The 15,954-nt window shown below is 36.7% G+C and overlaps 1 protein-coding gene across 1 annotated transcript in view; it reads left to right on the top strand.

The window, feature by feature from the left end:
- Positions 1-15,954, top strand: part of CDH8 (cadherin 8) — a 526,134-nt gene that overhangs the window by 411,084 nt on the left and 99,096 nt on the right. Inside the window, 1 exon segment of the mRNA XM_043985317.1 lies at positions 10,521-10,638. Coding sequence (XP_043841252.1) covers positions 10,521-10,638 — 118 coding nt within the window.

Raw genomic sequence — 15,954 nt, 5'->3', positions numbered from 1 at the left:
TGGGCAAGTCACTTAACCCTCATTGACTTGGCCAAAAAAAAAAAAAAGAGTTGGGTTTCTCTCTCTCTCTCTCTCTCTTTCTCTCTCTCTCTTTTCCTCTCCCTGTCTCTATTCCTCTTCCTCTTCCCCTCCTTCTCCCTGTATCTCTCTCTGTTGCTCTGTCTCTTTCTGTGTCTCCTGTCTCTGTATGCCTGTCTGTCTCTGTCTGTCTCACACACACAGAGTCATGTTATGTACCATCTCTTTTTCACACTCATCTCTGTTCTACTCCACTAACTCAACACTGCTGAAGTTGTAATCAGGGTAGTATGATCATCGCATTACCCTAGAATTATGAAATCCAGACAGCATTGTTAACACTTATGCCCCTTTATTATGTAGCAAAAACTAGAGGTTAGTGTCTTAATAGCAAAATTAATTATTTGAAATCAGAGGATCATAGAGCCAGGGTTAGAAGGGACCCTAAAACTATCTAGGCCAAGCCCCTCATGTCACAGTAGGGAGGTTAAGTAATTTCTGTAAGGACACACAGACAATAAACAGCCAAGGTGAGATTTGAATCCAAAGCCTCTGATTCCAGAACTAGTAGCCTTTCTACTATATCATGTTGCATAATTAACCCTTCTTCATAGTCTCTATACTCACCTTGGCTTAGTTATAACTTTCTTTCTCTTTTAGTGTGGCCTCTCCAAGAGAAGCCCCACCATGTCCCCAGAATCTTCTCTTCCATGAGGAAATGTATCTGAAGGTCCCTTCAGAGGTCTCCCGCCACCCCAAGTTCCTAGTTATACATGTCATAACAATTCTTTTAGGGGCCTTCCAAGCTGCTTCCTCTAGGCCCCCAAATCCTTTGTTATGGCTCAGATAACCACATGTTCCATTGTTAAAAAAGTTACCAGGAGCTATCTCATACCACTACACCTAACTAGAACTGATACTCAATACAATTATAGAAATTGGTTCAAGAAATTGGTAACTATTGCTAGTAGTGGAAAATTTTGGTTTCTTCCACATAACAATCTACTCATCCTCAGGGTTCTCAAATCTAACAAAAACAAAACAAAACAAGCAGACCTCTTTGAATACATTTTAGGTGCCCTATGTCAGGGGTCCAGTCTCCTAGACAAATTTTATTCAAGCAATTCCAAGAGAAGAAAGGAAAATGAGAATATTGAGTGAGCTCAGCATTAGATCACCAGAGTATGTGTGTGTTGGATGGTGGGAAAGGGAGGATAAATGTGACACTTAAGGATATGGGCTGTAGACTATCTGCCTAAAATGACTGAGTCATGCTGAGTCCACAAAGTCCATTGCCAGCACCTTTTCTGCCTGATGTTTCTGAATTATTTGCAGGTTAGATTTCTAAAGGACTCGTTTCCAAATTTAAGCAGAATATCAGATCATTTAAAATCAGAAATGTGCTAATGCAATGAAAAGGTGAAAATGGGAAAGAATTTCAACTGATATAACAAGAAGAGGTTCCACAACACACTTTTGAACACCTTTGAGTCAAATTGCATTATAAAACATGCCACACTGCTTAGTGTCCTGAAATTCTGCAACATTGAGTACTGCTTGAAATAAGTGGGTTAGCTGCTAAGGCATGGGTATCTTTTCACAATACTTCAATTCAATTATAACAAAATTATCTGTTGACCACTTAATATGTTCAGTCCACTATGCTAAGGACCTGGGGTATGAAGATGAAATATGACAGTCTTTGCCTGCAAAGAGATTTCAATCTTCTAGTTTGTCTGCCCTTCTCACCAACATAATAACATTTATTTTAGTGGGATTTGAATGTTATACATCATGTAATTTTTTGATGTTCCCTTCTGCCGATGGCAAAATAAATTACTAATCCTAGGGCCCATTGATATTTTTGAGGGTCAGAATCATCCATTCATTGATTTTTACAGAAAGAATAGATCTGGGACATAAACCCTATCTTACTTAGTTCTATTTCTCCCTCCTTTCTTTAATTGAACAAAGAGGCCACCTCAATTTTCCAGAACTATGATATTTCAGTAAATACCTATGATGTACAAGTAACTGGGAATATAATGATGAAATAAGTCAGCCTCAGCCCTCATGCAGTTTTTAATCTGATTGGACTCCTATAGCTGGATTAACCTAGTAAATGGAAATGAAATTGTATTCACCAAAGATGGGATTGGAATGAGTGGCTATGTGCTATTACTATTGATATTCATTCTGGCCATCTTCTCTGAATATTGCTGGAAAAATCCAGCAAATGTAAACTTGCTTGGGTAATCTTCAATTTGTTCTGAAATTTCAGTTTATTTCTGTCTATAGTCAGCAAGAAGGAATAGAGTGATTCTCAAGTGTTCCTATTAACATAATTATCAATAAATAGGAAAAAAACAAGGATCATAAAGTAATACCTTTACAAGGATGGAGACAATAATATAAACTTGGTATCCAGAATGCAGCCCTATCCCTTGATCCTTAACCAGGGCAGGACAACTGAGATTTGCTTCAGGGCATTAGAAATTTGAGGGTACATATATTTTAAATAATATTTTTTTAAGAGTATGGAACGGATCATTTGTTAGCTTTTTTGCTTTGAGGACAAGAACATATAGTTAGGCGGCTAGGTGGTGAAGTGGATAAAGCACCAGCCCTGGATTCAGGAGTACCTGAGATCAAATCCGGCCTCAGACACTTGACACTTATTAGCTGTGTGACCCTGGGCAAGTCACTTAACCCCCATTGCCCTACAAAAAAAAATAAATAAAAATTTAAAAAAAGAGCTGGTTATAAGGAATGGTTAATTTTAAAAAATAAAATTTAAAAAAGGGGAGCAGCTAGGTGGTGCAGTGGATAAAGCACTGGCCCTGGATTCAGGAGGACCTGAGTTCAAGTCTGGCCTCAGACACTTGATACCTACTAGCTGTGTGACCCTGGGCAAGTCACTTAACCCCCATTGCCCTGCAAAAAAAAAATAAGTAATTAAAAGAAAAAACTACTAGTAAGCAAGTTTCTCCTTTCCTACCTCAACTTGGCCACACAACAGGTGAGCACCTTTCTACCTTCCCCACTTGCCTTACATCACCCAAGTAAGGGCTTCCACATTGTGAGGATCTGGGGTCCCAAGTTGTTTGATAATGCTCCATTGTACCCAACTTACTGAGTTACAATTCATAAGCTTTATTTTTTATTTTTGTTTTTGTGGGGCAATGAGGGTTAAGTGACTTGCCCAGGGTCACACAGCTATTAAGTGTCAAGTGTCTGAGGTCATATTTGAACTCAGGTTCTCCTGAATCCAGGGCTAGGGCTTTATCTATTGTGCCACCTAGCTGCCCCTTAAAAGCTTTTTAAAGTTGGTTGCATGGAACTGAGAATATACTTTCCCAAAGAAACATGGACATGATTCGAATCATAGATTAGTTTATAAAAACTAATGTATCCTACATGATACTGAAGAAGTATACAAAATATTATATCTTAGCACTAGCATAATTTCTATGAAAAAATAAGTCCATATTCCAATTCAGAATTGTGGGAACATTTTCCTTTCCTAATCCCCTGACCCACTACTGTCTGACAGTAGCTATCTTAAAAATAGTACCAGGAAATAGAAGCGCTTTGTGTATGTGTGTGCATATGTGTGTATGTATGTATGCATGGTTCAAAGGTTAAATACACCTGACAAAGAGTAACTTAGCTTTCTTCAGATATGTAAGAAACAGTCATTACTTAAATATTCTGAATTATGTAACAAATGCTAATTGCCTTCATGATGACTGCAGGCACTCTTTTCAAGCCTCAGCCCCTCCACTCCTGCCCTGGAAACAAACATTACTGTTTCTGTGCTTGAGACACCAGTAAGCCAAGCGGTAAAAACCAGCAATCTGTATGTCCATCATCCCACTTTTTGCAGTCTTCCCACAACTCTATGTAAAGTTTCTATTCCTCTTTGACTATTAATTTGCTCTACAGAATATGAAATACATAAAAAAATTCTTGCATATGCCAGAAGTTTACCTAACATATAAAGGTACTTGTTTACATTTCAGACAATTGAATGAAGAATGTCAGTTACTACACATATGATGCTGGTTAACAGTCACAGGCTGAAGAAATGCAAAAGTGAGAGGAAATTGGAAATGACTGCCTTACAGAAGTTGTCTTGGTTAAACCTGTCCAGGGTTAAACTAGGAAGGTTGATAAATGTACTTAGGCAAAACAAGGAAGTGTTGCTTTGTTTCTGTGTCTTATAACCCATGGTGCCATATTAACTCTTATGCTCATGGGGAACAAGGAGGGAGGTCACCCATCAAACATATCCCCTCAGAGGGAGATGATAAGGGCACTGGTATCATCATGGGTTCTTGCAGTTATTATTACTAATACTAAAACTATTATTTCTTATAATAGCAATGAATTTTAAAAATCAGCTTACTCTCCAAATAGCCAACTGGGGAGAATTTTTCTGTCATTTATATTGAATGATCAACTTGTAAGTCCTATGTTTGTTATCAATTTCATATTTGCATTATATAATAGAGAGATCAGGAAAATTATACCACATGCCTCAAAAATATTAATGTAGTTTTAAGCTACTAAAGCTCAAATTAAAAAATTAAATATAATTTTGCTGACTATTCTTAGTGCATCTGAAATTTTTGAATCTACTATCTTGGATCTTCTTCCTCAAGCTTTAATTTACTAATGGGTAAAACTACACTAAGACTTTTGGGATATTATACACACATAGATACATAAATGCATGTATGCATACACCCTCTCTCTAGAAATATACACATGCATGTATTGCATGTTTGTGTATACACATATGTATATACACACATGTTATTACATGATTTTATTTTATCTCCTAGTTAGTTTGCACAGCACTGTGTATGTATGTGCATATGTATGTATATATGAGGGTTGCTCATTCATCTTTGGTATCCACCTATCATCCAACTTTTTTTTTTTTTTAGTGAGGCAATTGGGGTTAAGTGACTTGCCCAGGGTCACACAGCTAGTAAGTGTTAAGTGTCTGAGGCTGGATTTGAACTCAGGTACTCTTGACTCCAGGGCCGGTGCTCTATCCACTGCGCCACCTAGCTGCCCCTATCATCCAACTTTCACCTGTAGCCCTAAAAGGCTGTAGCGTGTGCAAAGGCCACAACTTAGTATAACTGTCTCAGTAGATTGGTTAAATCAGGTCGAAGGTAACCAAGAGATTTCGAACTCATTGGTTAGTTAGGGACATGTCTACCCCAAACATGTAAAGACTTCCTCTGGAAGAATAGATGGATGATAATACTTTATTTCAACAGCCATGAAGGCACCTGAAGCAGGTGCTGTGGAGCAATTAGAGCTAGGTCAAACATTGCAGATGACAAGGTTATCCACTTTATCCTGGGCCATCACCAGTCACCCTGACTTTTGTCTTGTCACTGGATTTCAATAACTCTGGAAGAGGGGGTGAGGCTGATGACTTTTTGCAACTTTACGACATTCATATCCAATTCACACATAAGTCAAAACATCACTCCATTATGTCATTGGTCCTCTTTGAAATAAAGGATGAACAAAAATGTGCAAGTATATATACACACACTATTTACTTATATGGACATATGTGTATGTATGTGTATAGTGATGCATATATACCTCTGTGCAAATGAACCAGGAGACAAAATCATTGAATATATTGATTTTAACATTAAACCGGATTTTTTATATTAAAAGGCATTTTGATACTGAATATCATTTTACACAATTTGTCATTGAGCTCAAAAGATTGGCATACATTTTTGAATCCTTGATCAAGAAATATCCACATTACATTAGATATTAAGTATACTTTTATGAACATTCAATTTTTCCATGTTTAGCTACAATAGGGTTTTAATCAGTTGAGTTCCAAGGCTATGAAAACATGTTATTTCCATCTCTTAGATAAATGACTTAACCTTTTATAATCTGTGGGGAAGTGCAAGCTTTTATTGTAGTATTACATGGGCATTTGTGATTTTCTATAATGCCAAGATAATTAAGCTTCTCATTGTAGTAATGTATATGTGAGATTCATTTTCCCCTCAATGGGAAAAATACTTCTGGGATCACAAGAAAAAAATGCCTCTCCCCACATTTTTGTCTTGAAAGGTATATTTTTTGTGATCTGGGATTATTGCCCTGATTTTACAAACCAATTTGAGTTTCTTCTGACAAAAGATTTGTTATAACTTTGAATGGAAGAGTGAGTTTTAGCACTAAAAATTAACTTCTCTGATCTTTAATACCATAATTTGGGTAATATTTCATCCATACGAAGCATTTTCTTAATAGCGTTGGTTAGTAGCTCTTGTGTGTGTGTGTGTTTGTGTTGTATGTATGTATGTATTAAACTAGTCTTCCCACTGTTCTTCCAACTCTAAGAAACTTAAGATTCATTGTAGAAAAAATATCATTAACAATACCTCTAGTTACCAAATCTCTCTAAAATGCATTGTTTCTATGGATTGGTTGGACTATTAGCAGAAATGGTTTATTGACTATTTTCTTTTTTTCTTTTTTTTTAGTTTTTAAAGAGTCATTAATTTTAACTATACTTTGCTCTGGGCTTCATTTGGTAGGCCCTATTTCATTATCAGCTTGAATGACCCTTAAACCATTGATATCCCTATACTCATAGCCATTGAAATATCTCTAATGCTCATTACCAAGCACTCTTCAAGAACTGATTTTGGCATTTTTCCTTGGGGTAACAACAAATCTTCAAGCCCACAACTAAAAAGAAACCAAAGAGAAAAATAAACCGTAGACATCTGTGTGACACAAAATCTAGCACTTACCTGACCCTAAGCTGACTAAAGGTAGTGGAGAAACAGCTTAATCTGGTTGTACTTTGTATCCTCAGAGCCCAGAACAGTTTCTGGAATACAGCAGAATTTTAATAAATGCTTATTGATAGACTTATGTCTGTGGATAATTTATCTTCTCGTATATATACACAGATGGCTCTGGAGGAGAAAGTAGGGCTCTTGACTTTGCATAGCCCTGCATCACTTAAATCCAATTTATTGCAAGTCATGACATCGCCTCCTCGATGTCATGGTCCTCTTTGAAAAAGAAGGACAAACAACAATAACAATAACAACAAGGTGCTGGAAGTACAAAGACAAAAATGAAACTGTTCCTGTTTTAAGGAGCTTATATTCTACAGACAAAGATAACATGAACATATACTACTAATAATAACAGTAATAATAAAAGCAAACATTTATATAGTATTTCCTACAGGCTATATAAGTGCTTTATAAATGTTATTTCATTTTATCTTCACAACAACCCCTGGGTAATAGGTGCTACTATTTCCCTTATTTTATAACTAAGGAAACTGAGACAGGCAGATGTGAAATGACTTTCCTAAAGTCACACAGTTAGTAAGTATCTAAGTCTAGATTTATACTCAGGTTTTATTGCTTCCATCCACAGCCTTTTTTATAGTAAACTACATTTATATAGTATTTTAAAGAGAGATTTCCTTACAATACACCCATGAGGTTCATTATTGCAACAACAGTTGATAACATTTATATAGTACCTTATAACTGACAAAGAATTTTCTTCACAATAGCCCAACAAAGTAAGTACCATCATTGTCATCATCTTCATCCTCTGCTTCAGTTTTTTCCCCAGTTGCTATTGCTGTTTCTCTCCATCTTATTTGCTCCCAATATTTACTTTATTTTCTATCTTCTTTTACTGTAGCCCTCCTCAAAACTGTTATGCCTCTGATTGTCCCTCCCCCAATCTGCCCTCCCTTCTTTTACCCCTCTCCCCTTTTTCCTTCCTCTACCACTTACCTACAACACGGCATTTTATCTATCTATGCTATCTAGCTACCTGTATAAAGCATATGAAAAAAAAAAGTAGTTTGGGCAAGGGAGAGGAAAAGGTACTAAAATTTAGGGGGGGGGTCAAAACATTTTTTTTTTTAGTGAAGCAATTGGGGTTAAGTGACTTGCCCAGGGTCACACAGCTAGTAAGTGTTAAGTGTCAGAGGCCGGATTTGAACTCAGGTATTCCTGACTCCAGGGCCGGTGCTCTATCCACTGTGCCACCTAGCTGCCCCCAAAATATTCTTCATGTAGAATATAACACAAGTTTAGTTTTGAAAGAAACTAGGTATGCTAAAAGGTGAAGGTAAGGAGTTAATGGAGCCCAGGTATAGTGCAGAATCAGTCCACGGGCATGAAAATGGGAGAAGCAAAATTGAATGTGAGGCCCAATATTTGGACCATGGAAGTGAATGAGGTGAGCAAAGTATAAGATGACTTTCGAATCATTCAGGTTATATAGTGTTATTAAATGGCAACATACAGGATAAGTATATAACATGTGTATACATAGGTGTATATGTATATAAGTATTTGTATGTATGTATATATACACTATACATGCACATATATGCATATACATCACAACATTTTTGGAGAGTGGTAGAGGGAAAGATAATGCTTGGTGAGAATTAGAAATAGTAATGTGTAGAAGATGGCCCTTGAGTTTAGCTCACACCTTGAGAATATATGTAACCTGATTCTCAAAGAATTTGGGTGATGTAGGGGGAGCCCTCTCACAACATGCATGCACGCTATCTATAAAATGTGATTCTAGATTAGTAAAGAACATGCTACATGACCCTGAGTGATTATGTGAGGGGAGGAGTTCTTCATCAGTTTTGTGAAAAGACACGTCTGACTTTAGATTCCCTTTATGACTGATTGCCAGGAGAAGGGGGAAAAAAGCTTAAAAGAGGCACAAGTTGAAGGGAAGTTGGTTACTCAATATGGCTCTGATTTCTAGCTTGTCTACCTAGAGACTTTTCCATGGATGAGACTGAATTCTTTCCCTTGGTTGAATTGAGATAGCTTACTTCCCTTGTATATTATAGAAGAGCTCTCAAATTATTGATATATGCAGTTTTCACACTAGATGTTCCTTTTTTTTGCAGGGCAGTGGGGGTTAAATGACTTGCCAAGGGTCACACAGCTAGTAAGTGTCAAGTGTCTGAGGCCAGATTTGAACTCAGGTCCTCCTGAATCCAGGGCCAGTGTTTTGTCTACTTCTCCACCTAGCTGGCCCCTAGATGTTCCCTAGATGTTCCTTCTTAATGGAATTACAGGACTTGACCATTAATACCTAAATAAAGCCATATTTAATTATAGAAACTCAGATGTATATATTATGTTACTTATGACCTGTATGAAGTACATAGTACTGCAGTTATTATTATCCACATTTTATATATAAGAAAACTGGGGATCTATAAGCTTACGTGACTACTTTTTTGTTGTTTACTCATTTCAGTCATGTCTGGCTCTTAATGACCCCATTTGGGGTTTTCTTGGCAAAGCTCCTGGAATAGTTTGCAATTTCCTTCTCCAGTTCATTTGACAGATGAGGAAGCTAATACAAACAGGGTTAAGTGACTTGTCTAGGGTCATATATCCAGTAATTATTTGAGTCCCGATTTGAACTCAGGAAAATCGGTCTTCCCAATTTCAGGCTTGGTACACTATGCACTGTGCCACCTAGCACAGTTACTTACCCTTGGTCAGTTAGTGTTAGAGCCAAGATTTTAACCCAATTCTCTCACCTTCAGATTTAATACTTTTCCATCAAGCCACATATCTGTCTGAATAAGTAAATGCAAAAACTAATACTATATCTCTAAGACATCCATATGAATTCTCTATTATGTCTTTCAACATTGTAAATGCTACATCACAGGATAAGTGATTAATACCATGACCATACGAAATATGACTGACTGAGATCATGCTCTGATATCACAAGAACTATCTTTGCCCCATCTTCCTGCAGCTCTTTCAAATGAAACAAGCACATTCAACCTGTTCCATTTTCAAGTATCTGTATCTATCCCAACAGCTCTCTTCACAGTGGTAATTCCTCTAATCCCTATAATTTATTCATCTCAGGATACACTCCAGAGCATTGTTTGAATTTGTTATCCACTGACTTTAAAAACAGTATTCATTATTGGGGGGTGGGGGTTATATTTCAGTACTTGGAGAGGTTTGCTGCAGTGATGTTTGTGCCTGAAAACAGCCTCATTCCTTGGCAAGGGGATGGGAGCCTGCTGAGCATAACTCCACAAGAGTAGCAAGGTTTCCAGATTTCAATTCCTTACCCTCCCAGCACCCATTCTCTACGGTCTTCTGCCATTCCCAGGGGAACATGAGATTATATTGTTTTGGGGGGGCCAGCAAATGGCTCAAACTGGAAGAAACCTAGGATGAGCTGATTACAATTTACAAGTGTTCTAATTCTTATATTCGAAACCACAGCAGCTTCAAAATGCAGAAGGCCAAGATCTTTATTCTTAGCAGCTTTTTAAGCCTGTCTTTTTTTTTTTTAATGATGGCAAGTCCTCTAGATTTTACGCGATAATTTAGGGCATTTTTTTATAGAATTGATATCATCTGAAAAGCTGATGTCACTTTTTTATATTACAGGTGATCCAAACAGTCAGCGCCATAGACAAAGACGATCCCAAAACTGGACATTTTTTCCTATATAGCCTTCTTCCTGAAATGGCCAACAACCCAAATTTCACCATCAAAAAAAATGAAGGTAAATATAAAAGCATTAGGAGCTGGGGCCAGGACTCACGGTCTCTACCTGCTATTTTTGGCTGTGTTGTTCAATTGCAACTTAATTCCCACTCCCCACCCCCACCCCACCCCCATGTGCAGCTAGAGCTGGGCTTATCAGTATAATGGCATGGTAATTACATCACTTTACCTTTTATAGTATCAGAAGAATAGATAAGAAAAACCTCTCAAGTGAAAATTTAATTTCATCCCAGGGAAACCTTACGCATTTTACTTGAAGGGGTCCAGTGAAGAACTGAATCCCTCTGAATGTTCCAGGAATTTGGAGCTACAGAGATCTGCTTCTGTAAGAAGGTCTGCCTTATGTCTCAGAGTTGTTCACTTCTAATTCAATATTTATCAGACCTTCGGGGGAAGCCTCTTTTATTTTTTCCTGGATTTTGTGAATACCTTTGAGATATTTATTTGACACTTCCACCCAGCATGTCAATGGGCCAACAACCTCCTGAAGGATAATGTGTGTCTGTGGTATAGTGTAGCTAATACTGCCAGGTCCTGTTGTGGAATCTTAACAGGTCTTGATAGCCAGTTCAGTCTATTTCACTTATTGTACTAAGTTTAGATGAAATGTTTTATTTAATACTCATTATTATGTGTGAAGGTCAGAGAGTATAAAGACTAAAAAAAAAAAAGAAATGACCAAAGCATCCATATATTTTCCTCTCCTAAGTCACAGCATATTGAATAAAGTTTTGAAAATATGTTTATTTGGGTTTGGATTGTACTTAGATCCATGATGTAACCTTTTGGAAATGATTAATAAGATGAATGTGTGGTTGAAATCTATCTGCTTTCATTCATTTAGATGTTTCTTAAGCTCTTCCTCCACTAAAGTATTCTAACATCTCAAAGTGTCATGGGGATGATGTTGTGTTCTAGAATGCTATGTCAGGGGAGAGGGTTAAAAATTTTGCCTCAATAATGGACTCTTGTCTCTTGTCAAAGCACCAGCCTAGTTAAGAGCAGAGAGAGAGAGCCATCATCAAAAAGTTAGCCACAAGGTAATGACTGATTGCTTTCAACATCCCAACTATGCAGACCAACATCTAAGATCCTGGACTATGTGTGATTTACATTAGTGGAAAAAATATTCATACTGATGGTTTTTGTGATGAATTATTATTAATACAGATTTCTAAAAAGTCTGTATGAAAAGTATATTCAACAAGTACAAAATTACATGACAGGGACTAGTTTAGATTATTTTGTGTATCTGGTCCTATTTCATTAAACATTCATTTATATCACTAATGAAAATTTCATGAATTTTACCAGATACATCATGATGTTTCCTTTGAACACAATTCTATTTATTTCTCAATGGTACTTTCATTAATGTTTATATATCCTAGCAAAAGAAAGAGGAGTATCATGAAAATAGTTGCCTTTAGCTTATGCCTTCACTAGTGTAGAAAAGTAGAACAACCCTCCCCTTTTTCTTTACTTGAAACAACATAGTACAACAAATTGTATACAAACAATAAATTTAACACATTAAATTTTCTTCCACAGTAGTCAATAACAAAGAGTTGGGGCAGTCAGATGAATAGGTGTGAGACCCTTTGGACTACTGAAATGGTCAGTGCATGTTATCAATTTGAGGGTTCTGCTGTATCATTTGCGTGGTCATTGTTCTATTCATCAAATCTGTTCAATTATTTTTCTCAAAATAAATCTAATATAAATGGAATTTGCAGCCAAGTGTATATCAGTTTGGTCCCATTCATTCTACCATGCTAAGTCCCAAGAAGAGTCTTGCTGGAAGGAAGGGATAGAGGGAGAAAGGGAGGGAGGAAGAAAGAGAGAAAGGGAGAGAGGGATGGAAGAAGAGAGGGAGAAATGAAGAAGAGAAGGAAGGGAGGGAGGGAGGCCATGAGGGAGGAAAACGAGAAAGGAAGATAAGGAGGAAGGAAGAAAGTAGGAAAGAAGGAAGGACAGAAGGGAAAAACGGAGAGGGAGGGAGGGAAGGAAAACTGTAGGAAACTTAAGGAAGGGACTAAGGAAGGATGGAAAGAAGGAACATCTATTAAAGGCTTACTTTGTGACAAGCTTTGTTAAGTACTGAGGATAAAAAATAAAATAAAAATATAAAAACAACAAACAACAAACCCCAAATAGTCCCTCTCCTCAAGAAGCTTATATAAACTCAAATATCGTGGAAATTTTAGAAAGTATGAATTTGAATTTCAGTCATTGCAACTTGCTTGTTTTCCTAACAGATGGGGTTTTGTCTCCTAATGAATTTATATTAACAGATGAAGAAAAATCACAAGTTCTTGTTACATTTCTAACCACTTGGTTCAGTAAAGAGTAGAGAACTGGGCATCAAAGAAAATATTTCTAATCCTTGATCTCTTGGTGACTTCCAGCATAACCTTTGACAGGTTGCTTACAATATCTGTACTTTATTCTTTTTCTTTTCACTGAAAATTTATTTTTCTTTCTTTGACAGCAATAATTTTGACCTAACCCCACGGGGTGTTGTGAGCAACAACTAAAGAAAAAAACCTTGTCCAGCATTATGAAGCTATAAGTGTGTTAAACATAATAGTAAGATCTGTATTTCCAAGTATTTTGATTAAAATTAGCCCATTTTATTAAGAAAATTAATAACTCCAATGATTTTCAGAATAAATCAGGGAATTAATCACATACAATCATGATCTTGGCAGAGTCCTCTAGAAACTGCGTGTTCCATCTCTCTTATATTTGGCATGACCATTATCTAAAATAAAATAAAAGTCACAGATTGGTGGCTCCACATTTCAAAAGATCACCAAAGAAAAATTCAGTTAACTAAGTCTTTATTAGGCGCCAACTACATGTCAGTTGTAACAATTTTGTACTAAAAAAACATATGTCTACTGGGGACCTGAAGAATCAATTTAAGTAGCATACAATACTATCTCACAAAAATTAGTCATTGTGACAAAGAGACTGGAATTGGGAATTAAACATCTGGATTTAGAGCCTGGCTCTGCCACTAATTGTCACTTAATACCTCAAAGAGTTTCAGTTTCCTCATCTTGAAAATGAGAGAATTGGAATTGATGATTCCTAAAATTGTTTCCAATTCCAGAGTGCTGTAATTTCTGCTTCTGTTTCATATAGAGATTTACATTGTACTTTACAGGTACCTTATACCTTATCAACCTGATTGTTCAATCATGGGTTTGTTTGTTTTTTTAGTTTTGGTTTTAGTTGTATCTAACTCTTCATGAACCCAATCAGGGCTTTCTTGGCAGAGATACTGGAGTAGTTCCTTCTCTAGCTCATTTTACAGATAAGGAACGGAGGCAAACAGGGTAATGTTACTTGCCCAAGATCACATAGCTAGTAAGTGTCTGAGGCCAGATTTGAACTCATGAAAATTAGTCTTCCTAACTCCAGGCCTAGCATTGTGACACCTAGTTGCCCTAAGAACTGATAGCTAATGAAAGACAAATGCCAGAGAACTAGATTATATAATATCTTTTTGTAGTTTTGCAATGCCACAAGTAACATTATTTTTGAATAGGTAAAAGATAATTTGTCTTCCAGAAATGGCAGTACAACCTAGCCCTCCCCAGCTAGATAAAGTTGGAAGTAAAGATCAAAATTTCAGTGAGTCATTAAAAACTTCAGTTAACAGCAAACAATCTGAGCATTTTGAGTTTTCACAGTTTGTCTGGGAATAAAGCCAGAAATGTTGGTTCCTCCTTCCAGTTGGGTGAGCCTTAAAAAAAAGAGAGTTTTGCTCACCACTTCTTGGCATTTAGGCATCCAGTGCAACCGTGAAAATGGAAGACACCCAACAATTAAATATAACAAGACAGGGAAGATAAATGAACCTTTTAGAGACACTGAAAGGGTTTGCTTGCAGAAAGTCTGAGTTGTATTGCTTTTTGGAAGATTGTTCAACTCTAGCTTGTGTTCTGTGCGTAATAGATTTGATTGGAATTGCCAGGGAGCAGTGGACAGTAATGGGAGTTTCATGTTTTCTACTAAAATATTTGAACCATGTGTATAAGAAATTGAAAAAAAAAATCTAACTTCCTGACACATGAGAGGTAGAAGGATGGACTAAAATTTTTGTCTCTAGGAGTCGAGGAACAGCTTGGTGTCACAAAATACTTGCTTACATTCACAAAGGTACAGCAAATCCAGAGCAGCAAACGATGCTGATTTTCTTTCATTTCCCCCCTTTTAATGTTAATATCCTCTCTTTGACTCAACAGACCAGCTACTAGGGCATTACTATAATGATCAATTTGCAGAAGGTAGGTTCCAGCTGGAACTTCATATTCACTTTCTCTTCCATTTTCTTCATGTCTATAGTGCTTTGCACATTTTTAGAATACAGTTCATTTCCTCCAATCCTGTCCTCCTACAGTATCTCATTAGGGCATGGAAGTGACTCTTTTTTCTTGAAAGTTATGATAGTAGAGTGCCAGCTCCATAAAATCTTACAGCATGGGAAAGAATATGAATATAGACTGTGTATCAATAAAGGACTAGACTAGCAGAGTGCAGAGAGGCTTTCTTACTAGGCAGTTGGATATGAAAAAATTTCAATTATTATTTTTTGTTCTCTGAAACCTAGGAAGATATCTATTAAGACATAGAAAAGACACCATTTGTATACCTGGGGGTAGTATACTCTTTACCAAAAATATGGACCTTTGGAGTATTAAAGTAATTAATTCCAAAACCAGTAATTTGCATTTTGACTCATTACTCAACTTTGGAAGTTTGATACTCTATCTCCTTTCTGATATGAAAATCATCTAAGTAGAGCCCTTTGAGGAAATGAACCATCAGGTGTTACATCTGTCTCCTTTCATGAACTATTCATTCATTCATTGCCTTCTCATCCTACACAGTATCTCCTCACTGCTTTCATTCTACCCACTTTCTCACTTGGACCTTGCTAATTCCATAGTATCCTTTATGAACTTGAAAAGCAACCCCATTTTTAGTGGACACATATTGCCCTTAACCAAAATTATTAGGAAAATATTTGTTTCACACCAGGTTGTAGTGTGATAAAGTCTTCCAGATATGCAAACATTATCATAGCCACATTGATATGTAGGTTTGTGGGATCTGATTTGAACATAGTCTCTCTGGTTTCTGTTTCATCATTGTCATAAAACAAAGAAAAAATATCCCCCATCCACAAAAAAATATGTCCTTGTATTGAGAAGGCTATATATCTCTGCATGTAACCTATCAGACTCACTTTGAATTTGAATGAGTATTTTCAATCGTCTTCCACTTGCTCTTCTTAGAAACA

Source organism: Dromiciops gliroides, chromosome 2, assembly GCF_019393635.1.
Source record: "Dromiciops gliroides isolate mDroGli1 chromosome 2, mDroGli1.pri, whole genome shotgun sequence".
NCBI classification, from domain to species: Eukaryota; Metazoa; Chordata; class Mammalia; order Microbiotheria; family Microbiotheriidae; genus Dromiciops; species Dromiciops gliroides.
The sequence above is the reverse complement of the archived record's forward strand: the minus strand, read 5'-3'. Positions and strand labels throughout refer to the sequence as shown.